Source organism: Phoca vitulina, unplaced genomic scaffold (genome assembly GCF_004348235.1).
Source record: "Phoca vitulina isolate PV1807 unplaced genomic scaffold, GSC_HSeal_1.0 scaffold72, whole genome shotgun sequence".
NCBI lineage: Eukaryota > Metazoa > Chordata > Mammalia > Carnivora > Phocidae > Phoca > Phoca vitulina.
This window is the reverse complement of record NW_022589775.1, coordinates 1,335,163-1,362,065: the sequence shown is the minus strand read 5'-3', so window position 1 is coordinate 1,362,065 and position 26,903 is coordinate 1,335,163. Positions and strand designations below refer to the sequence as shown.

Sequence of the window (26,903 nt, the reverse complement as noted above, 5' to 3'; positions counted from 1 at the left end):
AATGTATTATTTGTTTCAGAGGTACAGGTCTGTGATTCAACAGTCTTACACAATTCACAGTGCTCACCATAGCACATACCCTCCCCAGCGCCATCACCCAGCCACCCCGTCCCTCCCACCCCACCCCCCACTCCAGCAACCCTCACTTTGTTTCCTGAGATTAAGAATTCCTCATATCAGTGAGGTCATATGATACATGTTTTTCTCTGATTGACTAGCGAAATAAGTCAACCATTTTTGTTATTTTAAACAATGACACAATCAATATCCTTGTACAAAATGGCAAGTGTTTTGTGGATGGATAGATTTAACTGAGAATTAACTAAGTTAACTGAGTATTTCCTATATACTGGCCACGATGCTAAGCCTTTCACATGAGTCCCTTATTTAATCCTCACAATGTGTTGAGAAGGTGTTTCCATTTTGTAAATGAGGAAGCAGACCATAGAACTGGCCAGTAGCAAAGCTGGAATTTGGGCCCAGGTTACTTCATCACATGCTCTTACGTACTGTTCTGCACCGCCTCACATACACTTTGTAGGAATAGATTTCTGATTGTAGAGTTATTGACAGATGCTACCAGATCTTAACCTCCAAAAGATTTTGCCAGTGGCAGTCCCAGTAACAGTGTGTCAGAGTTCCTGCTTTCCTGTATCTGGGGCAAGTCTTGATTATCAGTCTTCAAACTGTTTTGCCAAAAAATTTCTTCCTGGGCGTAGTACACAGGTTTCTTCTGAAGATTTTATTTCTTCCCTGGGTGGGATCTACTTCTTCCTAGAGACCATAGCTTCCTGTTCCTTTATTAACTTTCTCATTGTGCTGGAGTCCATATAAGTTACATCTTGAGAAAAAGCGTGTAAGAGGTGAGCCCTTGCATGTCTAAAGTAGCTTTGTTTTGCAACTTCTATTTGATCGACTGTTTGGCTAGGTAGAGAATTGTAAATGAAAATAATTTTCTGTCAAGACTTTGAAAGCAGCTCAAGTATCTTCTGGCATCTGATGTTGCTAATGAAAAGTCTGATAACCCATCTGACTTTGTTCCTTTTTATATAAACTGTTCTCTGCAACCCTGCCTTCCTCCATACCACTGTCCCTGCCGCACACCCACATGCATTACACACTCTGGATACTTTTAGGATCTTAATGTTCTTGGTGTTTTAGAGTGGTAAAATTTTATGTCTGTATCTAGATTTTTAATTATTCTCCTTGGTACTTTCAATTTTGACATCTCTTTTGAGCTCTAGGAAATTTTTCTTTTTCTTTCTAAATATTTTATTCCTTTTCCTTTTCTGTTTCTCCAATACCTTTTATTGGATTTTGGATCTTCTGTATTGGTCTTCTGTATTTCCCCTCCCCTCCTTTTTTCTCTTTCTTTCTTTTTTTTTTTGTGTTTGTATCCTATCTTTTTAATTGAACTTAATGCCACTGACTGTTACGATGGGGATTTTCTCAATGCTAGAATGAAGAGCTGTTCAGTCTTGGTGACAGATTTCTATACTGACTGCTCTTGTTCTTCCCAGACAGTGCTCCCACTTATTTCATGAGATCCTTCCATTAGTTTACCTGGGAGGAAATACCTGGATTCATGCCCTTCTGTATTTGGAGATAGGGGATGTGGCGTCAAGGTCAACTGGTTTGCATATAGACCTTTAATCCCTTTCTTTTTAGCCCCTCTCCTGTCTTCTGTCTTCTACCACCTCTGAGCTTCTCCAGACCCATCTGGGCAGGTCAACTCTCTCTTCTGATGGACTCCCTCCACGTACATCTAAGTGGTGACACCCTCTACTGTCCTGTTAGTCCCATCTTTTGGAAATTCCTGGAAATTTCTGCTGCTGCTTTCCTCTCCCATCCTCTTGGTGGATTTATACTTTGATTTTTTTAAAAAAAATATGAACTATTTTGAGCATACAGAAAAATAGAAACATAACCCCTGTTTGAGTGGACATTTGTCCTGCTTTTTTGGGTACCTAGTACTGCTTGAACATCCACTCTGGTGACATCCCACCCTATGGATCTTATCTCACCAAGGGGAAGACTAAAACATAATTTCCAAAATTTCCTTGTAGCTGGGGGCTCAGACAGGCATCCTAGGTCACCAGTTAGACATACTTGTATGAAATTTGGAAGTGACACCATGAAGACAGCGTGGCCCATGGGATCCATTTTGTTCGGGGAGCAGGGACTCGTGGCTTTCCGGGCAGCCATGGTGCAGTGGGCCATGCCCAGCAGTCCTTGCCCTTGCAGCTGCTCTGGTGTAATGGCATTTTCCAGAGTTGTGTAACCAGATTTCCAAGCCTGAGCCCATTTGTGAGCCATTTGTTTTTTGCTTAAACTGGCTAGAGCAGATCCTGTTGTTTGCAGCCAAGAATGTTGACATGTAGTCACTACCCAAATTTAACCATTGTTACCCTTTTCCCTATTTATTTCAGATTCTTCTTTTTAAATAAACAAAAAGCTACCTATCCATTGAACATCTCCCTCTTGTCATTTCCTTCCAAGAACTACTATCTTTTCGTGCATATCCTTACCCTTCATGATTTGCAATGTATAGTATCCTCTATGTTTTAAACTAAACATAATTGGCTTCATGATACATATCCTTTTAAAGTTTATTACTCAGCATTTTGTTTTCACATTTAACATGTTGATATGTGAGGAGCTAGTTTACGTGCAGAACTGGTTGATACATGTACTATTCCATTGTATGATTAATCCCACCATTAGTTCATTTCTCTTATTGATGGCCATTGAGGATGGTCTTGACTTTTTAGTTTTTTTTTAAGATTTTATTTCCAAGTAATCTCTGCACCCAACATGGGGTCAAACCCACAACCCTGAGATAAAGAGTCGCATGCTCCACACACTGAGCCCACCAGGTGCCCCTTTACTTTTTAGTATTACAAAAGGAAAACGTTCTTGTGTATGTTTCTTTGTTTACACATTTGACAGTATCTCTAGGGTATGTACCTAGAAGCGGGACATGCATCTTCAACGTTACTAAATGTTATTAGTTACCATAGTTGTAGCAGTTTACTCCCTATCAGCGGTGGTGGTTGTTTCCCCTCTCCCTCACAAACACTTGTCATTATCTGACATTCAGGTTGGTTGGATATGCCTGATCCTATCATTTAATCAGTTTGTTTAATACTGAACATACAGTGACAATGAGTGTCTTTTCATTTGTTTTTTATCCAAGAAGGTTTCCTCTTCTGTGAGTTACCAGTTTATAGCTCCCCCCACCTTTTTTTTTACGGGGGATCTTTGGTCCTGTTCACAGGAGTTCTTTATATATTCAGAAAGTTAAACCTTTGTTACTGTAAATATCTTCTCTGGTCTGGCTTACCTTTTAACTTTGTGCTGTCTTTATTTTTAACGTGGTTGAAATTATCCATTTTTTTTCTTTATGATTTGTATGTGCTTAAGAAATTCAGTAAAGCCTTTTTTAAGTTGAAGTAGCACTGGGTGTTGTAGTTAGTGATGAATCACTAAATTCTACCCCTGAAACTGGTATTACACTGGATGTTAACTAACTGTAATTTAAGTAATTCAGAATTCTGGTAGGATGAGTCCTTCCTTATTCTTCTTTTTCAACATTATAGTGGTTATTGGATCAGCTTGTCAACTTCTGAGCCACTTGTCTTAAAATCTGCTTTTCTGATTCTGAAATTTCTCCATGAGGTTTCTTTAGGATATGGTAAATATTTTTTCATTCCTTTCAGCTTTTCGTGTCTTTATGTGTTAGGTTTTCTCTTTAAAAGAGCAGAGAGGAATCTTTTTTTCTCCCTTTAAATCCATGCTCCTGCAATGATTGTGGATTTGACAATTTCTGCTGTAATTAAATCAGTATTTGCTTATATTTTGAGACTGTATTGTTAGCACCATGTATTCTGGTTTGGGGTTTTTATAACTTGCCAGCAAATTTTTTTTTTTTAATCATTAAATAAGGATCCTCTGTATCCCTCATAATGATTTCATCCCCTTTAATCTGGTTTCCTTAATTTATTTTTTCTTTAATCTGGTTCTGTTATTACCTTGGGTTTTTGTTAGTATTTTCCTGGTATTTGTTTTTCTGTCCTGTTACTCTCACCTTTTTTTTTTTTTTTTTTTGGTCATTATGTTTCAGGTCTCTTTTGCAAACAGCATGTAACTGTCATTTTCTTTTAAAACTGAGTCTTGGAATTACTGTCTTTTAATAAGTTTTAATGCATGTATATTTTACAATGATTATCATTTCTTTACATTATTTCATTATTTGTTCTTGTTTCTTGTCAAGTATTTGATCTGATTTTCCTTATTTTCTCTTTTTCCTTTCTAAGAGTATCTCTCTCTCTCTTTCTTTCTTTTTAAATTTTTTTTGGAGAGAGAAAGAGTGAGCGGGGTGGGTGGGGGTTGAGACAGAGAGAGGAAGAGAGAATCCTAAGCAGGCTTCATGCTCAGTGCTGAGCCCGACATTGGGCTGGATCTCACCACCCTGAGATCATGACCTGAGCCCAAACCAAGATTCAGACGCTTAAGTGACTGAGTCACTCAAGCGCCCCCTCCTTTCTATTTTACAAGTTACACATTTTATTTCTATTCTTTCAGTATATAGTATTCCATGTACAGGTGTACCATTATTTAGTCACTCCCTATTGATGGTTGATTTTTAATTTTTGCTATTAAAGTAATGCTACAATTAGTAACTTGTATATATGATTGTACACATGTGCTTGTAGATCTATAATATAAATTTTAAAAAATTTATTTTAAAGATTTATGTATTAATTTCAGAGAGAGAGAGCATGAGTGGGAGAGGCAGAGGGAGAGAGAGAATCTCAAGTGGACCCTGTGCTGAGTAAGGAGCTAGACACTGGGCTTGATTGCACAACCATGAGATCGTGATGCGAGCTGAAACCAAGAGTCGGGTGCTTAACCAACTGCACCACCCAGGCACCCCTATTTTATTTATTATTTTTAAAGATTTTGTTTATTTATTTGAGAGAGAGAACAAGTAGGGGGAAGAGCAGAGGGAGAGGGGCAAGCAGACTCTGTGCTGAGCATGGAGCCTATCGTGGGGCTCGATCCCACAACCCTGAGATCATGACTGAGCCGAAACCAAGAGTCCACCACTTAACTGACTGAGCCACCCAGGTGCCCCTGAAATATAAATTCTTATAGGTGATCCTGTTGATCAAAGATTACGTGCATTTTAACTTTTGATAGTATAGATAACATCCTCTTAAAGATAAATTTATCCAATGAGCAGATTTAAGGTTTCATACATGGTTTCATATGTTGAAAGAAAGGGAAACTAGGGAAAAGTTTTAGGAGAGGTTACTACTACAATATTATTTCTAAGGGATCTCCAAGTTGGGTGTTATTGTCAAGCCTGCCTGTAGAGATTAAAAGAACACATTTTTGGGGCGCCTGGGTGGCTCAGTTGTTAAGCGTCTGCCTTCGGCTCAGGTCATGATCCCAGGGTCCTGGGATCGAGCCCATCGGGCTCCCTGCTCAGTGGGAAGCCTGCTTCTCCCTCTCCCACTCCCCCTGCTTGTGTTCCCTCTCTCGCTCTGTCTCTCTCTGTCAAATAAATAAATAAAATCTTAAAAAAAAATAAAATAAAAGGACACATTTTCATATGTATTTTTCATATATATTTTTTCAATAATGGAATTTATTAAAGTGAATATGGAGATGGCCTTCTTGATATGCAAAACTTAGGAAAAGCCAAATTGACGCTTGAGCTGTCTGTAACGAGCATACAGGTCAACTTGAAAAACAGTCCCTCTAGTCCAGACATACACATACGCCAGTTACAGACAGTCTCTGACATCAGAACAGGCTGTGTTTCCAAATCACTGAAGACTTGGACACATTTCCCCATTCCACTCAAGCAGCTGTGAGCAAGGCCCTGAGCGGAGTGGGATACAGGGAAGTATAAAATGGTATTTCTTTCCTACAGGAGCTCATGATCTAGAAGAGAGGACAACATGTATGCAAGTAACAAATGTGGGGCACAGCGTGAAGCACTTTTACAGGAGAGCCACAAACTGCACTTTGGGAGACCAGAGGAGAAAGGTCACTCTGGGTGCAACCCTTTCCCGCGCTCTTTTCCTATGTTCTAGGCACAGGCTAAAGGATCCGAAATCGTTGAGCTGTCAGCATTTGGGAAAGGGTAGGATTTTCCTCAGTGAAGACTGAACATCCTGACTGGTGAAGCTTTGGCAGCGCAGAGTGAGTTAAGATGGCGGTGACATCTTGTGGTTGTTTCGTTCGCCAACCCACTCTTTCCCAGGCAGGAACTGGGACCTGATCCCTTCACTGACCTTCCCTAATGACTGCTCTAAGCAGCAGCTGATAGTTTGGGCATGGCTAGTCCAAGGTCGATGCTTTTGGTGGGAAGGGATAATGGGACCTGAAATTTAATGGCTGCTTATCTCCCAAAGAGATCAAGGATTGGGCAACTCATCACTCCACCCACGTGGCAGAACCTCTCATTACACAGAATAAACTGTGTGTGAACAGTACACAGAATTGCATCTGTATGTTGCAGGATTTCTGCTGGGCGCCATTCCTAGTTGCCGTATCAGCAGTAGCGCAGGGTATAAGCCACTGTTTCTCAGAGTTGGTTTATGAACTGTTTGCATCTGGATCACTCAGTTAGCCTGGTAAAAAGGCAATTTCCTGAGCTCCATGACAGAATCAGAAGCTCTGCGGTGGGAGCCTGGGAGCCTGCACCTTGACCCATTTCCAAAGTAAGAATCACTGCCCTAGCTCTTCAGTTATATGTAGAATTTTTCAGTCATTTGTTTGCTGTAATGACCTTTTATTTACTAAAAATCACCTCTTTGAGCCTATGGGTATAGAGTGAAATGTTCACTATATTTAAACTTAAGTTGTTTTGACAATTGAACTTGGAATAATAATGGTATGATTAAGTCAGTAAACATTTGCGTAAGATGGAAATCTGCAAGAGGTGGCTTGGCCCTCAAGGATACACCTTTTCTAGTGCAGTCGTTTACACACCACAGCAAATTACGATGCAGTGTTTTAGAGCCAGGGACCTGGGAAATTCCTGAGTCCTGCGAAGAAGCGCTGAAGAGTGGCATTTGAGAAATCTATCTAAAACAAATCATTACTCGAGCAGTTAGGAATATATGTGTTAAGCAGGTGAACACTTAGATCTGTTATAATAGTAGCAGAAAAACCCAAACCCTCTATATGTACATTATTTCCTTATCCTTACTGCCAGGAAAGAATTTGAAGTCCAAAGTGGAAAGCTGAACACTTATGTGCAAGTTTTACTGTTGATTTCACTGTTTCCTAGTCAATATTACCTGAAAACCACCTAATGAGTCAACTTCTTTTGAGTGCTTCCCATTTACAGACTTCTTATTAATTTTCTTCAAGCTCTTTTACTTCTTCAAAAGTTTTCCCCACTTCCTTTAATCAAAGTACTGGTCATCTCTTTATTTTTGAAAAAATTCTAATACTCCATGTTTTCTCTATATTCTTCAGTCCCCTGACTTCATTTCTTCTCCCCCGCAATTCTGTTTTTTTTTTTTTAGCTACTCAGTCTTACTGCTGAGAGTGAAGTCTCTAATTCAGCAAGTTTCTAGGGAAGTGGGTCAGATCCTAGGCAACCCTCTTAATATTCAAGTGTTGTGTTTTCTGTTTTTTTTTTTTTTAAAGAAACCATGTCCTGCATGATGTCATGCTTCACTCAGTTCAGCCTTCTGTGTACAAAATCGGGTTCCTTTTACCTTCTCCATCTGCCACATCACCCACTTTCACTTCAGCCACCCTGAGTTTTTCACTTCAAAACACACATGCACTTCCTTGCTACTTTACCGCTTTCTCCAACCTAAACACACACCCAATCTTACGCCTAGAATTTTTGGCACGGCTGAGCCTATCGGTCAGGAAGGCTCCATCTAAGATGGAGAGATCAGGAGCTAGGAGCCTATGAGAGCTGGGCATCAGAGAAAACCCAGCGCCCCTGGAAGATCTCACTTTTCCGGGTTGTCACCATGGGATTAAGGCTAGGTTGGAGCTAATGCACCCTCGGGGAGATGTGCTACGGGAGCCCATTTGATTTAATAACTGAAATCTAGAAGTGTTAAAGCCAGCGTTCATTTAACACGTAATGCATAATAGTGCTCTTTACACGCACTATTTCACTCGAGCTAACCGTCCTTCTGAAATAGATTCATCATTTCACTGGTGAGAAAATTGAGGCTTACAGAGATTAAGGAACTCACCCAAGTTTCATGTACTCTAGCGCTCTTCAAATAAAGCATTTCACAGCACGGTTTTTCTTTTCTTTTTTTAAGATTTTATTTACTTAGAGAGCGCGAGCAGGGGGAGGGGCAGTGGGAGAGAGAGAGAGACAGTCTCCAGCGGACTCTGCGCTGAGCACAAGCCTGACGTGGGACTGGATACCAGGACCCTGAGATCATGACCGGAACCAAAACCAAGAGTGGGATGCTTCACCGACTGAGCCACCCAGGTGCCCCTCATGGCAGAGTTTTTCTTAAGCTTTTTGATGTTCATAGCTTTTCCTTATAACAGCAGGAAGGTAATACTAGATCAGTCTACTCCAGGCCTAACATTCTGACTGTAGGCAGCAAGCAGGGTTTTGGAGAATTGGGACTCAAAACAAGGACTCCTCTTAGAGATGAGCAGTGCAGATAAAATGCATAGTCTGAAGAAACTCCCTTCAATGTGATGTGCCTACTTTGGGGCTCCTCGGAGCCAAATGTTCATTTCAAGTGTTAAGAGGAGAAATTTGTCTTGGCAGCACACACAACTTGAACACAAATGTGGGCCAGGCCGAGGGGATGCCCTGAGATGAGAATACCATGTCCTGAGGGTCAGGACGTTCCCCCTGGTATTCTCATAGTTTCTTCCCATTGTCTTTTTTTGGCTTGTTTTTTGCATAAATGACTTCTGAAATTACAGTTTGTACTTTGCAAAAGAAAAAAGGCCATAACAAATTATTTTAAATCAACTAAGTGACTAAAAGAGGTTTATTTGGCTACAGTGCGTAACTGACAAAATGTTGAGAAGAGTTGCTAATACAAGTATACACTAAATATGCCAACAATTACAATTAACTATTTATTTGTAAATGATATAGTCAATTATGGAAAAAAAAAACTGCAGAGAAATCCAAACCTGAACAATTCTGTAAATCAAATCATTAGCTTTTCTCTAACAAAGTGGGGGGGGGGTGTGCTAGTTCTTGGATGAATTTTACTATAACATTAATGTAACTTTCTATTTTACAAAATAGTTCTATTTCACATAAACCTGACACCGACCTTGTGAAGTATTAGCCCCATCTTGTGGATGAAGACACAGGCTTTGAGAGGAAAAGCGGATTCTTTGACCCCCATGACATAATTATGTGGCCAAGCTATTAAACTTGAGCCTAGATTTGGGACTTAATTTCAAATATGAAATTTTTTTATTAAGCCTTTGTATCTTGTAGGGAAAAGGGAGGGGTTATCTCTCGGACATCATTTACCATGCTAATTGGTAAAAATATTTCATTTCTAAAAAACACTCATTGTTATAGCCTTATAATTCCCCCTTAAGATTCAGATAAAAGTGCTAACTTCAAACTAAAGTTGTCTGAATAGAAAACTGTAAAACGAAGGAAAAAACATGCCAATTTGTAAATCTGTTTAAAACTGTTGCCGGACCATCCTTGATGTAACTGGAGGGTCCTTCTAATTTTTAACTATGAAGATATTCTAGAAATTTATTTCAGAATGTGTTTAGTCCATATTTCTTTCAGTTGAGTTATGAAAAGTGCTTCTGAACAGTAACAATGAACACACCATAACTTTGAATCAAAAACGACGCAAATACGTTTTCCACTAAAGATCCAAACAAAGATGTGGGCTTGAAGATTCGCGTAAAAGTGTCTGCATTCAGAATGCTGCTGATAAATCTTTCGAATGACCTTACTCTCTTAAAAACTGAAGGCGGAACATCTCGGTGACCAGATTATGATTAACAAAAATAATAAAGCCTGAAGTCTTAAGTTTATCCAGCAGGGTGACTGATTCTTCTTTGTCATCCTCCCATGGCAGCAATTTGTTCCAGTGAATGCTAGTAACAGGCATCATACCCTGTTAATGCTAACATGTAGGAGTCAGTCGGAGGTAAAAACCCCTATCACGATTAGCATTAACAGCATACAGCCTACAGCAAGCCTCCAGCATTCAGAGGATGAGGCATAAAGAATTTAAACCACAGATTTCCCCTTCCTGGTCTGCGCCACCTGCAAGAGAGAGAGAGATGGTTGTGTGTGCACAGGCAGTCATAAAGCTGGAGTGAGGGAATATAAATCTGAAAGCAAAAACAGTCTTTATTTTCCTCTTAAGGGAGAGCGTGAGCTCATTAAATCCCAGGAAGTGATTTGTTGAAAAGGGTAGAGAAACTGGCGATTAAAAGACATTTTTACCTTTAAGTGTATCTGAGGACTATTTTTAAATTTACATTTTAAATTCTGAATTATTTATGTATATGTATCGTCTTCTTTTAAAACAAAACCAAAACAAGTCTTCAAAGTTGCCACATGCTAAAATGTAAAGAGGCGATCTTGAGTTCTGACAGTGCTATGTTTTTTGATTTACGTTTTACCTGGGAACTAGATCATTTAAGTAAAAGGCCAAAATAATTCAAAATAGTGTTTTAGGATTTGTGAAAATTAAACCTGAATTCACCTGGTTTATAAAGGTCAAATTTGGGCTAGATTTTTTATTCTGTAGTATACAGTTGAGTCTTTACCTTTATTTTTTTTTCAAGAGGTATGGTACACACAATGGGGGTCTCTCCTATAAATGAATCCACCATTAAATGGCCCCATCTGCTCTTTAGAGATTCCTGTGGGGAAAGCACCACCCAGTGGCTTTGGTTTTGATCTACATAAAGGAAGTATGACTTAAAAAGTGATGTTTCTCAAACTTCTTGTCTTCAGCAAGGAGTGGATTAAGAAAAAAGAAAAAGATGAATTTGCTACTTCCTGTTACAGTCTGATTTTAGTATCTCAGATAAAGTGACATTTCTCCCACAAGCTTCTGGTTTCAGTGTTACTATAGCAGAACCTAGAAGTTAGAGTACCATTCAAGTATGTGGTCTCCTCAGTACAAGAGGGGAATCACCTTCTCTTTTATTTAATCATGAAACCAGCTAGATGTAAAACTGTGATTAAGTTCAAAAGAAATTATAAACTTAAAAATTCCCCAATGAACGTATTTTGACAGGGCAGAATACCGTGGTTTGGAAATTTCCAAACCAAGGAAATATATCATTCTTACTGATAGTAATTTTTTTCTTACCTTTGCTGTTTTTTGAGATGAATTAACTTAAAGATGAAGAGCTTTGAATTAAATGATGTCAGTTGAGGATTTTAATACCTTTTACAGATTTTTCACTCAATAAAGATTGTAAAAATAACTTTTTCCCCCTAGCCACAGTGCCTTAGATATAGTAAATACTCCATATATATTAATATCCTTATGCTGGTTCCTCCCCAACCAATATAATTCAACCCTTTTTTAAAGAGCTATGTCTAATTCGTATTGAAAGTAAATTATTTGCCTGCTATTCTACCCATACATTTTTCTCCTGTTCTTTAAAGATGACATCTGAATACAAGTATTAAAAAAATACATTTAGTATAGTAATTGGATTTTTTTGTCTTTCATCTTTTTTCACAAATTGCCTGATTGGAGTGCTCAGAAAAGTGACAAATGTTTTTTACAATGTGCTATATACTAAACATTCTAACAGCTTTGTCTTATTAGCTCAAACTCTGAAGGTATGCTGAAATGAAAAGCATCATGCAGGTCCTCTTTTGATCTCAGTGCTCAAAGAGAAACTGTGGTACCATGTATTTGGATAAACTTCTCAGGCATGATGAATTCCTAAAAGTGCAGAGAATGAGCAGTTTGTCTGACTCTACTACACAATCTTAAATCTCATTAAAAACATAATGAGAGATGAAAAAAACCCCAATAAACAGAAGGAAGGAGAAAATATCCTAGAATAGCTTTTTAAGAAGTATATTCAGTAGACTTGTAGACATTAGATTGGCCAGAAGGCCCATGAGTGTTGAAGTTGAGCTCACTTTCAGTGTTTTTAACTAGGCTTGTCAACCAAGTTAACCAACAACAGAATTGCTATGCGTCTGAGCAGAAACTAGTGATCACAGACAACAAAGGCTGGGCTAAGAGCCAAGACACTGGGCAGAAGATGCTGTCATGAAGCAGTGAGGGATGAATACAGCCACCCCACTGGTAGGGTGGCAAGGGACGAATTGGACACAATTCTAGACCCAGCAATCAACAGTCAATAGCTGCTAAGCATTTGATAAGAACGTGACGAGCATAATTTGCAATGTTTGGCAATACAAGAGAAATTTCTCTAGATCACACAATATAAATTAGAACAGGAGTCTTGACGAGAGTGGTTCTGAAGACCTGCTTCAAAGCCCCTCACTCCACAATACTTTTAGGCTCACATCCACTGTCAAGATAAGCTTTACCTATTGCACAATTCTTTTCAATAGCTGAAGATAGGTTCCAGGTTAGTGCTTCAAAGTAATCGAGCATCAAAACCACCCCTTCTCACCTTGGATAAAAATCTGCCAAGATGAAGCCCTAGATATATACTAGATAAATAAGACTACCAGGTACCTTTCATCATATGGCAGGACTACTTTTCCTCTGGTAGTAAGAACTGAAAGGAGACTGAAAGGAGCATTCTGGGAAAATTTTCCTCAAATTAAGCTTTTCTAAAGAATAACTTTTTTTTTCTTTCTTAAAGTAAGCTCTGCACCCAACGTGGGGCTCAAAGTCACAATGCCAAGATCAAGAGTTGCATGCTCTACCAACTGAGCCAGCCAAGTACCCCAATCCTTTAATTCTTACCTTACTGATTTGCCAGGAAAGATGGTATCAGCTATATATCCAGAACAGAATATGTCCTAAGTTTGTCACTAAGGATCTCTTTTCATAATGAATCATAAGTTATATCCTTCCACAATTTTATATGTCTCTATATTTTCCCATTTTTCTTACTCCTAGCATCAACTACTTAATATTTGCATACCAAAAGAACTGCATGCCGTAACATTTTCTTTTACAAAAGTCACAGTGGTTGAATCTCATAACTAAGCCATCATGAGTTTTTTCATCCTGAAACGTGCAAATACTTGGAAACTATTAATTTGTTGTTACAAAGTGAATGTACGTGAATTTCTGCTGAAAGGCACGATCCTATATTGATGTAGCAGTACAAATTCTCATCCAAAGCCATTTTAATGGGTGAAAAGTAATTATGCTTTTGAAAATTAAAATGGTTAAGTTCAGATAATTTCTTTTAAGTATTCCCTACATTTATTTAATTTTCTTATATACCAGTCAAAACCATAATCATTAAAATGGAATTCAATGTTGATCCCTATTTGGATCCAATCACTCAAAGCGACTAGTGACTGATTGCCTAAGGAAGCATTATCTGGTGTTCCCAACGGAAGTTACTCTGATTCCCTATATTCTGAAGTTGCTGTTTTGGCTCAGGTCATGAAAGTAAGCAGTGAAGATTAAGGCAGGTATGTGAAGATCAAGATCCTGAGAAAATCTGGACCTGTCATGGTTAATCTTTGGAATGACAATTTTCTTGATTACTATTTTGACCTAAGGTCAAAAGATGAAGGTGGCTGCAGACATGATTTCTCAAAGACCTGCCCCTCTAAAAATTCTACATCTGCTAGTGCTTCCCTAACCTTCCACTTAGTCTGAATTTCTCACCACTAGAACCATCTTCTTTCGGTGGGAGAAGCAAGGTGGTAGGTAAGGTTTAGGTGAGCTGTTGTTGAAATGGAAAGAAGGTATCTGGAGAGGGAGGAAAAGGTTGAGTTGAAGCCCCTCCCATTGGCACTTTGACTTTGACTTAGTAGGTTAGTTAGCTACTCATCTTTGAAAGCAGAGATAAAGGAGTGAGGAGAGAGGACTCAAGGTGGGAAAGTTTTAATGGGGATAAAGAATGATTTAGAGGAGAGATGAGAATATACTCCAAATATTTCAAGAGCTCATCCTTTCCATGTCCAGCCTAGAACAGTCACAGATTATTTAAAATAGTATCACCTGAGTTTTAGTTCAGTCCTCTGTGTTTGAACTTCCTACATGGTCTAAAATCTCCTAAAAAGTGTATTCTCTCAGTAATTCTTCATAAAGACCTTTAGTATTGTGACAAAAAGAAATATTCAAGTGACTGGTTTTCTAAACTGTTTATTTGTGTGAATTTTTTTATCACGTTTTCTGTAGAATATGATTATTCTGTGTCACATCTCAGTAGCTGATTTTTAAGATTTATTTGAGATAGAGCAAGAGAGAGAGAGAGAGAGAGCGAGCGCGCACCAGCAGGGGGAAGGGCAGAGGGAGAGGGAGAAGCAGGCTCCCCGCTGAGCAGGGAGCCCAACTTGGGGCTCTATCCCAGGACTCCGGGATCATGACCCGAGCTGAAGGCAGACGCTTAACGATTGAGCCACCCAGGTGCCCTGTCAGTAACTGATTTTAAAGCTAAGTCAACTTCTGTGCTGTCAGGAAATGGGGCAAAGAATATTATGTTTCTCTTGAATTCACCCGAGTTCCAACAGTAAAAAGGGGTTGATTGAGATGGTAAGTAACTGGGATCATGTCTTCAAAAGCACACAAATGCATCTTCTAAAAGTAAAATGGATTGTTCTGTCAGTCACCCATATCCTGACCTCTTGGTGAATGGTAAGATTACTTTTTATATCATTAACTTTTTTCTTATATTTAAGAAAATTCCCTGTATAGGCCATTGCTGGGGAAAAAATGATCAACTCTCTATGTCATCTACTTTCACAAAAATCTAACATCCTTTGATAGCTCTAATTAGGAATTCTTTAATGAAAATACCAACTATTTCTAAATTAAGAGCTCCTGTTGAAAAGACTGGTTTGCACATGAGACAGCTTTAATACAACATACCCTTCCGTATTTTGAAATACAGAAAATGAATATTTTTAAAAATATATGCCAGTAATGATAATAACACATAAAACTAAGTGTGACATACTTCTGAACTGTCTCAGAAAAAAGCCAATGTGGAATTCACAGGATCACTATGGAAACATCATATTGAGCGGCCGCTTAACTGTGAATGTACAAACGAGAAAGAATCTGGACCACAGAGGCTTATTCTGCTTTTCCCACTTTTAAAACCAGGAAGTTTTTACTGAAACCACTTGTGGATCTTATGTACAAGCTAAGCGGCCTTCCCAATAGATCTATTGCAGACAGTGATTAACACCTTCACTTTTCAGATAAGAATGTGGGAAAAAACAGGTTAGAAGTATTTGCCCCCAGAGCCAGAAGGAGGGCCAGAGCCAGCCTGAGTCCAGCCCCCCATCCTGAACCAGCGTGTCACGGAGTGGGGGGGCCTTCCTCAACACCCCAACCTCACACCAGCTCAGCTGCCGGCCCCAAACTTGGGGAAAATGTTATCAAACAAACATGGATAAAAACAAGGGCAGGAAGGAGAGAGCTCAGGGGGGAGATGCACTCTTTTGCTCTAAATCATGGCCATTCACTCTTCTTTCATAAGTTCTCAGGTTTTCCGCATGCCTAACGACTTAAACTTTTTAATATTATATTTCCATAAGGGAATTGTGATCATAATTTTCTTTTTTTTGGTTTATAATTTATTTTCAATATCCTTCTCACGCCCCCATCCCCAACTCCCCGAGGGAAAAAGGAAACATGATGGCAGTTATCAACTCTGGAGTGCTCTGTCATCCTTTGAAGAGTTACCTTTTCTAGAGACCACCTCCTCCTCCTCCACTTGAGTTCACAGTGTTTATTCTCAACATGGAATTTCAGCACAATGCCTCCTTTTGAACTCCACAATGGCTAACCTGTTTGTCCATTACATGTGCTGGGGCCCGTATGTCTGGCATCCTAGGAAAAGTCCTCTTTTCTATTTCTACAAGCCACAGTTTCCATTTCTTTATTTCTACACACCATCATGGCCCCAAACAAGGATGAATTTGTGTCCTGGGAACTATGTCAGACAAACTGAGCAAGTTCTGGGAACAAAAGGTTTGGTTTTGCCTGCTTAAAAGTTTTCTTACGATGTATGGGAATACCCTGTTAACAAGGCAAACACTCTACCGTTTATTACTTACATCTCCACAGCGTTCTACTCCGTGTCTTAAACACGCCAAATGAGGGTCGTGTTTGGTGCTCCTCGAGATGTCGTCTCTAGATGTAATGTCCTATGTACACTCAGGCACTGTCTACCTACTGAAATTGCTCCTCAGATATGGACTTGCTCACCTTGCCTTATTTCTGTCTCTCACAGACAGCAAACTCCTGGAGGCGGGGCTCTCTTCAGCTCCTGGTGTGACCCCCTCGCTCTGCCTCCCCCAAGTCCTGGCTCTGACTTCGGTCACAGCTGCCTTGACACCATGCTGTGATTTTCTCTTGTCTCTTCCCCGGGGCTGCGGTGTATGTGAGGGCAGAGACTGGGTCCCACCTCAGTGCTTGCTACACGACTGACACTCGGTAAATGCTGTGAGTAAACCCTTGAGGTACTTCCAAGGCATTTCTGTCTACACAACTGGCTTGGCTCTGGCACTGGAGCAGTTCAGGGGCATTGAACTAATATGCAGATTTTTGGAGAATTAGTGTCATAGAAGCTTATAAATGTGGAAATACATCAATGAGGTCTGGTGCTATTCCACATTAGTAATGGACTGCTTACATTTAGGGGATTCCAGGCTTGGATCTCATTCCACAAAGTATGATCATTGTAGGATAAAGCTGGAGAATACTACCAGAAATAGTCATCTGAAGTTATGGGTAAAAATTAGGTTCTTGTTTTTTAAAATCACCCTTGGATGTCATAATACGTGTTTTCATTTCATCGTGGAGGAGTGTGCTCTTATTCTTAGGTGCTATGTGTCCAAGCATTTAGAGGTGAGATGTCAGAGGTGATACAGACATCGACCTAGAGAGGCAGACAGATGGATAGGGACGGAGAGAAAGAAGGCAGATGTGACAAATGCTGTGAGTCTAAGTGGAAGGTCTCGGAGTGTTCCTGCTCTGTTGTTTTCAACCTGCCTGGGTTCCATTCTTGACCCCAGCAGTGTTCCTAGCTGTGTGACATTTGGCAATTTAACTAAACTCTCTAAGTCTTAGTTGCTTCTTTAAAATTGGAGACAGTGCTAGAACTTACTCAGAAGGTCGCTGTGAAGATGAAATGACACAATGAAGGTGAAACACTGAGGGTGGGTGCTATGCTCATAATCAAGGCTCAGTGGATGTTAGCCGCGGTACTCGTGGCATCAGTCATGAATCCCTGCGGAGGACGTGAAGGTACCTGTCCAGCTACCACCTGTTGCACCTGTCATTTGAAAAGTCCAAGATACATTTACAACTGTGTGACTGAACCATTCCGTAAATTAGAGGTTATCAACAAACACATACAAGTCAAGTGAAAATAATTCTTCGGTGTCCTAATCTCCGAATCATAAAGGTACATCAAAATGTTTCCTTAGGAATTTTCTGAAGTGTCTTATTAGTTTTTCTTTGGGTTGAGGAGGAAAAAAAACATGTGTTATGAAACTCTTAAAAACTCATTACGACCAAACAAGTGTTTACCTTGTCCAGAACTTCTAGAGACCATTTTGTACCTATACCCTTTACTTTCTCAAATCATCTTTGTATCTCACTTTCCAAATTGGTTTCTTGAAATATGCAAGATCACCCATGCATACAAACTAATTGCAAACACTTATATGGGTCTCTGGGCCAGACAGGAGTTTGACTTCTTATTCCTCAGAATGGCCTTGGGAATGAGTTTTATCATCTTCCCCACTGATCCCTGGTGGCCCTGAGGCTCAGGCTGGGGCAGTCGTTTGCCCCAGGTTGGAGAGTGGGTAGGCAGGGGCCCTGCTAGAAGACAAACTCGAGCAGTCTGGCTCCAGCGTCCACGCTCTGAATCACTCTGCTGGCCCGATGGTGGTGAGCAACATAAAGGAACACTGCATCTGGTCAGGACAGCCAGGGACTTCCACTGGGTATAGAACATTCTCATTATGGAGAATTACACAAATGTCATCGTCGTATGTCATTTCGCCTTACCCAAACACCAGCCCCACAATTTCATTAAATCAGCTGTTTGATATTCTTCGCTGATCTTTCTGCCTTTGCCTTAACTCCCATCTGCCCACATGTGGATGTTGTTTTTCAGAACTGGGTACTGAATTGGTACCAAATTGGCACAGTCTGCCTTAAACCATACCACTTGACTGATGTGAAGTCTCTTTTTCTGGCTAGTATGTCATCGTGTGTAGGGGTGGGCTCTATGCTCTTTGGTTCATGGTTCTTCCATATTGCTGAGAGTCGTGTGAGTGAGGATGCTGAACTGCTCAGACGTGCGACGTGTTACTTTGAGGATAAGTGTGCTTTTGGCCCTGACTACTGCAAACCCAAAGACAAGACTGATGGACAGGGCTTCGGTGTTTCATGGTGGGTGAGAATTACACAGCAGTCATCAAATTAAAAATGTTGTTTTCCTTAAGAGACTGAGATAAAGGTAATACATTTAAGAAAGATGGAGTCAGCGCAAAGGTGGGATAAAGAGAGGCTTTTAAAATTTTAACATTTCTCCTCAAAAAAGGGTTTCACAATTTTCTTACTCTGTCCAATTTCAGCCAATTTGTGATAGCTTTGAAGTCAGTAAGATCAGTGAAAGACAACCATACATTCTCCAGTCAATGATCCTGGTACTTACTTACTCTGACTCTCTTTGGACAGAGAGGATATGAATTCACTGAGTCCAGCTGTGCCTTAGAAGATCTATGAAAGTGAAGTGAGGTGGTAGTCATGCTGGAATCACAGAATTTCTTCATCAGTTTAAGGGACTTTAGAAATGACTCAGGCCCAGCCACCCATTTTAGAGATGAGAAGAATGAGGCACAGAAATTTGCACAGAGGTGGGACGAGAATCCTACCATGGTTCTCAGGCTGATGCCCTTCCCATAATGCCAGGCTTTTGCGCGGTGGGTTGCAGGCCTACCACCAAAGCAGTAAAGCTATTAAAATCAATAGCTTCAGCTATGATTCACAGCCGGTGACTCATAAAAATGTAGAGACGCCAACTAGTCAAGGACAGAGGTGTTCTGTCTAGGTGCGAGGTAGAGTCTCCACACACCACTCTCCATCATTCAAACTATTTACTTCTACTAGGCTTAGAATAGGGATTATGAAAGTCTACCCCAAGAGAGGTCATGGCTGAGATTCAAGGAAGCCTGGAGCCCACTAACATGAATGCAAAATTGTGTGTGAGGATGGGTGTATTTTCTCTTCTTAAAATTTCTGAGCAAAGCATACACAGCTTCCATTAGATTTAAGGTAGGAAAAAAGGGACTTAAGAACTAATACTCTAAAAACCTCCTTGATATTGAATGGCAAATCTTAGTCATGACATAAAATAGCTGATAAAAAAAAAAACTTTTCAAAAGTTGAAACCTAGGGGGCTTTTCGGGAGTGGATTTTTTGATTCACAGAAGACTAATTTGATGAGCTACGAAGAAAGAGGAAGGTTATTAATTTTCTGTGTTGGCCATTGGAAAGTAAAGAATGACAAAATTCACAGCACATCCTAGCTAGTTTAAGTATTTATGTCACTGCAGTTGACATGCCAATTTGTAGAGTGATGTACTGTTAGCCCTTTCCTCCGAATTTTAAGATTCGTGAGGGCAGGGCTGTCCTTGTTTGGTCCCTGCTGACTCCTCTCCAGCGTCCAGCCCCGTGTCTGGCACAGACAGAACGTTATGATGGCCTTCCCGTGAAGGGAATGTGGCACTTAGGATTCTGATTTTTTAAAGGCCACTAAGTTATACTTTTTACATATGATTAGTCAGGTAAAAAACAGAGTAGAACGCCACGGTTCTGCCTTGAAACGGGTCTCGGCCAGCGCTCATGTTTCTCTTTCTTGATTTGTGTGGTTAGGAAGCTCTGTCCTGTGGTCAAGGTGAGCTGACCGGCCGTGTGGGGGAACCCAGTTATAACAGGCCATTACGGAGTAGCCCTGCAGCAGAAGTAATTACTGAATGCACTTGGGTCCTCTGACGAAATCACGGAGGCAGCAAAGTCTGATGGAAATGAGCCTGAACTGACAGAGTTTAATGTCCCGAGTCTTCCCCCACCTCCCAACATCCCACATCTCACATCTGCGCCTGAAGGCAGGCTTTACACTAAGAACCTAATGACCTTACCAGAGAAAACACAAATTCTGTGAGCCACAAGTCCTCATGGGCAAAATGGGCATAACACCACCTACCCTGCCAATTTCCTATCATCATGAGACAATGCTCATCAAATGACCATCAAATGAGACAATGCTCAGGAAATTGCCTTGTCAACTTTTTAGCGTATATTCTTGTTCACACAGATAAGCAATTAAATATACATACCCATTGAAAAGATCAGTTCTAGGGTTATTAAAAGTTTGGCTGCCCTAGTTCATTTAGATTATACATTATGTTAAAGCCATATAAAAGAGGCACTACTTCTTTAGGGGGATAAATGGACATAATGAGTGACTTGGGCTTTGAAATATCTACATAACATTATGTAAAAAGTCTATCTCCACTTAACCTCATCTATTTGACACAAAATATAAATTAAATTATGACCATCATTAGATACTGTTGGCCTCTTCAAATCATAGGGGAATCCTAGATCTGCTGTGTGGTATTGAAGAAGTAACTTCACCTCTCTGGGCCTCAAGTTCCCTCCTTTTTAAGGACTGGATTCTCATTTATATCTTTGTCAGCCGTCAGCTTCAGTAATTCTAGCTTCAATTTGATTCATATTCACCCTAATATGCCTGCTTAGGATGATATAAAAATCAAAAGACCTGGCCCACCCTTGGGAACTGTAAAATGTGGATAGATGCCCACAGGGGTTTTAGGAGGATAAAGAAAGCTAGCCAATGTGCTCTGCCAAGAAACTGCACCCTGGCACTACGGGGGCAAATAAATCCCAAAGTTCATTGAAGGTTCTGCTCTGGCCTCACGTCCATTAAACGACCTTGGTATCTGGTAAGTTAGGATTCTAACTTTTAGAAAACTAAGGTCTATTAGTTGCTGCTTTTCAAAAGAAAAGAAAAAGAATACGTGTTTTGAAGGCAGTCCCTTTGGCTCTACCCTTGTCCCACAAGTGTGTTTCGCACACACTCGGCCACCCCACTAGCTGAGCTCGTCCAGGGCCAGGTCCCGGGGAGCTCCTCCGCGCGCGAGGGGAACTTGGCGCAGAAGCCGCGTGCGGGTCCTCCCAGCCTCCGGTCCCCGCGCCCCCGCTCCCCCGCTCCCCGGGCTCCCACCCCGAGCGGCCTCTCCTCCGCGGCCCGGGCCAGCGGACTGAGCCCCCGGACGGGCCCCCAGCGGCCACGTGCGCGCCGCCCCCGCCCCTGGGGCCGTGGGACCCGCGGGCCGCCGGCGGCCGGACTCCGTGCGGAAGGGCGGGGGCAGGGTCGGCGTACCTGGTGGCCCGGGCGGCCTCCGCTGTCGCCGCGCTCGCGTCTGCTCCGGTCCCGAGGCTGCAGGCGGCCCGACGTGGCCGGCCGCGCACAGGAAGCCCGCGCCAGCGAACGTGCGACCCTTTTATAACCCACTTGTGACTCATAACCGACCGGCCGCCTGTTCTGTAAAACCCCCCGCCTCGGCCCCCTCCTGCCTGTTCTTGGAACCTACAGCTTGAAAAACTTTTTTTCTTTTTAAAGGAAAAGTCGAAAAAGCCCAGCGCCCCGAGGATTGGTGTTTTCCCCTTTCCCTTTCTCGTGGGTCATTCTCTCTGTGTGTTTTTTTCGCTCGACACCCGCCGCGTACTTTCCTGCCCCCGCGCTGCCAGGCTCGGACTCCAACCTTTGTTCTTAATGAAAAGGAAACGCATTCAAATGAGCGCTCAGTCAGCCGGAGGGGAAGTTGCTACTCTTTGCAACTGGGTGGCAGGGGTGTCTTTACAAAATCCCTGCACAGGAGAAAGAAGAGGGAGGCGCAGAGAAGTAAGTGGGAGACTTTTGTTCTCCCCCACGGAATCCACGGAGGCAAGAGGGTCCCTAACAGAGGAAGAAATGGTCAAGTGACTCCTCCATGGGACGCCTCCCCTCTTTACCCTTTAAGAGTCAAGAGTTTGGTTTGGGAGGTATACGTGGGGTTTGAGTACAGTCGTATTGCCCACGTTTGCCCTTGGGGATGCTGGGATACAGGGCTCGAATCATCTTTCATTTTGACCTCAGCAACATTCTTTCCCTGCCCCCTTCCCACCTCCAGGACATTTTCCTGGAGCATACAAGACTTCAGTGTTTTACAGTGTTGACTTCATCGTCTTCCTCTTGACCTCTCCCGTCCTACCGAAAGGGGGGCATTTTCCTGGAGCACGTCATTTGACACACTGGACTGAAAGGGATAAAATAGATCTAAGGCACGTATATACTGCAAGACTGGTTGAGTAACTCATTCTTGAGCCTTGGTGTAATAAACTATCAGACCTTGAGGAAGAAGAAAGAAATGTGAAGGAGAGGCAGGAGGTGGTCTGGTGTGGATTTAGCCTCATCACCCTGTGATTCATGCCTTTTCCTAGATAAGACAGGATCACTGCTGGATCCCAGAGCAACTTTTTTATAGTTGGGTCTCCATCTCCAGGGCAGAATACATCTTAGAAGAGTTTGTATTAAGCGGATGTCAGAAAATTCGTTTCTGGAACCTCTGAATACATGTCAGAGCGCATAGTCCTTAACTTACAGAATGCCGGGGTTGGTTAGGAACTGGGAGCATTTAAAAATTCTCTATTCTTGGGGCACCTGGGTGGCTCAGTCAGTTAAGCACCTGCCTTGGGCTCAGGTCACGGTCCCAGGGTCCTGGGATCAACCAGGCATCAGGCTCCCTGCTCAGTGGGAAGCCTGCTTCTCCCTCTCCCTCTGCCTTCCCCCCTCATGCTCTCTCTCTCATGCTCTCCCTCTCTCTCAAATAATTAAATAAAATCTTTAAAAAAATCCTCTGTTCTTAAGGTTTATGTGGCCATAATGATAACAAGGAACATTTATAAAGCATTTATAAATTTACCACGTGCCAGGCCATGGTCTGAAACTCTTTATGTGAAGGACACTGAGGCACAGAGAGATCAGACACTTTGCTTTAAGTCCTAGTAAGTAGCCGAGATGAGGTTCAGAGCCAGCTCTTCCCCATGTGTACTGCTCCATTGTACGGCCTCCCTGCCTTCTAGCTCCACCATGCGCGTCTCCGGGATCTGGAGCAGAATGGTGCAGTTGGCCGCGGGGAAAGGAACCATGGTCCTTACCAGGGTGGGTCATACCCCTCTGCTGGTTATAGACACCAGCAAAGCCTTTCCAAATTTCCCTTTGCTCATATTAGGTCCCAGTTTGGGACACCCAGTAATGGTGGACAGATAAATGGTTTTTGGGAGTCAAACCAATTTGCATCTCATTGTAGTTCTGGCTGTGGGACCTGGGGTTAAGTTTCCTGTGCTTCAGTTTTCTCATGTGTAAAATGAGGAGAATAGTATTTTCCATTGGGGATTGCTATGGAGTGACTTGTGTGTCTTCCCTCTCCAACCCCCCCCCCCCCCAGCCATTCATTCATATGTTGTAGCCCTAACCTGTAATGTGACTGTATTAGCAAATAGGGCCTATGAGGAGGTGACCAGGGTTAAATGAGGTCTGAAGAGTGGGGCTTTCATCCTTATAAGAAGAGGAAGAGACCCAGAGTCCTGTCCACATTTGCACAAAAAGATCATGTGAGTCCACAGTGGGAGAGGGGCCTCCTACAAGCCAGGAAGAGAGTTCTCACCAGAATCCTGCTTGACCTGGATCTTGGCCTTGCCAGCCTCCAGAACTGTGAGAAAATCAATGTTTGTTGTTTAAGTCGCCCATCTATGGTATTTTGTTATGGCAGCTAATAAAATGATGGATTTACAAAGTGCTTGCTCCAAGGAAAAGCTTAAGAAAATAAAGGTCATTTGCTGGCACGTGTGTTGTCCCATGGATGTTGTTATGGGTTGAATTGTGTCCCCCAAAATTTCAATATTGAAGACCTAACCCCCAGTACCTTAGATTGTGACCTTATTTGGGAATAGGGTCATTGCGGATGTAATTAATTAAGGTGCAGTCTGAAGGTGGGCTCCTATAACAATAACACTGGTGTCCTTATAAAAAAAAGTGCTGTGTGTAGAGAATGAGACACACATAGAGGGAAGATGATATGAAGAGACACAGAGAGAGATGGCCATCTACAAGCCAAGGGCAGAGGACTGGACCAGATCCCTCCCTCACAAGGCTCAGAAGGAACCCACCCTGCCAACACCTGGATCTCCAACTTCCCCGTGAAAAGATACATTTCTTTGCAATAAGCATCTGTTGTTTAAGACACCCAGTTTGTGTTACTTTGTTAGAGCAGCCCTAGCAAATGAATCCAGATGTTGTTGCTGGTTTGGTTGGTGTCCTTAGCCCTCCTCAGGACTCCTCAGGTCCACCAGAGGCTGAACAGATCAATCCAGTGACCTCCCAGAGAAGAGTGGCACTTGTTGATATAACTCATTGTAGATAACAATGAATAGATTGTAGCAGCAGACATAATTACATACTAATGAAGTCTTGCTAAAAGCACCGTAAGTTCATGAGATTCTGCAGAAAACTCACTAATCGCAGGGAATGGTTAGGAACCAGTCTACAGTCTCTCTCCTTAAAAAATTAATCATGGAGAAAAAAATATTTCCTAGTGGCTGAGTGCTGAACTCATCTTGAATGTAAGAGGGACATTTCTCAGAGTGGATTATACTTTTTAGAGGGTGGGTGAAGAAACAGACCCACATTTCAGGCTTGGCCAGCTTATTTAATGTAGCACAAGGTTTCAGTTCATTCTTCACTCTGTTGGACAATAAAATGGAGATAATGCATGACTCTGTGAACTTGTGGATGCTCTCTCCCTGGGGATGAAGTGGGTTGAATTGGCTTCCTCTAGTATATGTGCTGCCGAAGCGAGCACTGAATTGGCTTCCTCTAGACCCCATTAGTGGCGCAACCGTAATTAATGCCCAGGGCTAAAAATGTTGCCTCCATAAGTTGTTCAGACTTAATAAATAGTGTTTGTGTTTATTTTTCAGACACAAAGCATCAGAAGTTTTTTTTCTATTATAATTTAATTTTTATTCCTGTCACTGTTTGTAACGTCTTGGAAGCTCAAATCTGAACTCTTCTGTTTTTCTCCGCCACATTTCCTCTGTAAATGGGTTACTGGTTGAGAGTGTTATGCGACACTCTCAAATACTGCGGTGCCTTTCCCTTCAGAGGATAAAGGAGTGGCCTTTTTTTTTTTTTTTTAATATTTTTCTGTCAAAGAGATGGAGTTTACGAATTACAGAGAATTAACCTTTCAACTTTATCTTTCCCATTTACCCCTTCCCAAAGCACAGGGGGTGAAGTCAAATCCTTGAATAGGACAGTAGTGTTTATTGCAATGAGTTTTTGGCTCTGATTAGCTGTGCCCTAATTGTTTAATCATTTGTATGCACCAATTGCCTCATGAGGGTCCTTTGTTTGCATATATGCTGTCTTTTATAGATAACTTCTTTCATAATCTTAATGTTTAAACTTTTTTGGAGTGAAGATCTTTTGCTCCAGGCTCATGTCTTCTTCTTTTATGTTTTGGGAAGCCAGGTTGTCATAGTCTGTTGGAAATATTTTCTATAACGAGGGAAGAGTTAGGGTCTCGGGACTGAACTGGGATTCTGAAAATATTTTGGTTCATGAACAGTGTTGGCAGGGATCATTCTGCTTCCCTGTCTACCAGCATCACATATAAAGAAAATTCCTCTGACCACCCCCATCACTCACTTCATCCGTATCTGACCTCAGCCTCGTTCTTATCTGCCCTGGCCTCGCTCAGCGTTCTCAACTTCAGTTGGTGAATTGATGAGTCACTCTTAGTAAATCACTCTCCACTGTCTTTTTTTTTTTTTATCCCCCTTCCTCCCTGAAATGTCCAGGGAGACTTCGAGTACCAGCACTGTCTGTTCTTGGGTTATGTTTCTTCTGGAAGACCCTGGTGCATAAACAGGCACCTGGAACCAGCTGTGAAGTCAGTACGACGCTGATGTTGTTTCCTGTTTTAGTCAGCTCTGGCTGCCATAACAAAGTACCAGAGAGCAGGGGGCTTAATCATAGACATTTACTGCTCACAGTTCCGGAAGCTTGGAAGTACAGATCAAGGTGTCAGCCAATGTAATTCCTGGTGAGGACTCTCTTCCCGGCTTACAGCGGCCACCTTCTTGCCCTGTGCTCACATAGCCTTTTCTGAGAGCGTGCATATGGAGAGATCTCTCTTTCTCTTCTTATAAGGCCTCTAATCTTATTGGATTAGGATCCCACTCTTCTGACCTCATTTAACCTTAATTTCCTCCTAAAAACCTCATCTCCAAATAGAATCACATTGGCGGCAAGTTAGGGCTTCAACATATGAATTTGGGGAGGACACAGTTTAGTCCATAGCACTCATTGACTATGATAATATATTTGGTTTTCTCTTTGCATTTTTTAAAAGATTTTATTTATTCATGAGAGACAGATTGAGAGAGAGCGAGAGATAGAGAGAAAGAGAGAGAGAGAGAGGCAGAGGCAGAAGCAGGGGGAGAAGCAAGCTCCCCTCTCTGATCCCAGGACCCCAGGATCACGACCTGAGCCAAAGGCAGACGCTTAACCGACTGAGCCACCCAGGCACCCCTCTCTTTTGTATTTTTATATAAATAAAATAATCTCAGTTGTCTCTTTACAGAGATTTGTTTCTAACATTAAAATTA

At 41.6% G+C, this 26,903-nt stretch overlaps 1 protein-coding gene across 1 annotated transcript in view; it reads left to right on the top strand.

Annotated features, from left to right (window-relative positions):
• MRPL39 (mitochondrial ribosomal protein L39) overlaps positions 1–8,285 on the top strand; it is a 28,961-nt gene extending 20,676 nt beyond the window's left edge. Inside the window, exon 10 of the mRNA XM_032393237.1 lies at positions 5,942–8,285. Coding sequence (XP_032249128.1) covers positions 5,942–5,956 — 15 coding nt within the window. The 3' untranslated portion in view covers positions 5,957–8,285. The remainder of the gene's footprint in view (positions 1–5,941) is intronic.
• Positions 8,286–26,903: the final 18,618 nt, after the last annotated feature.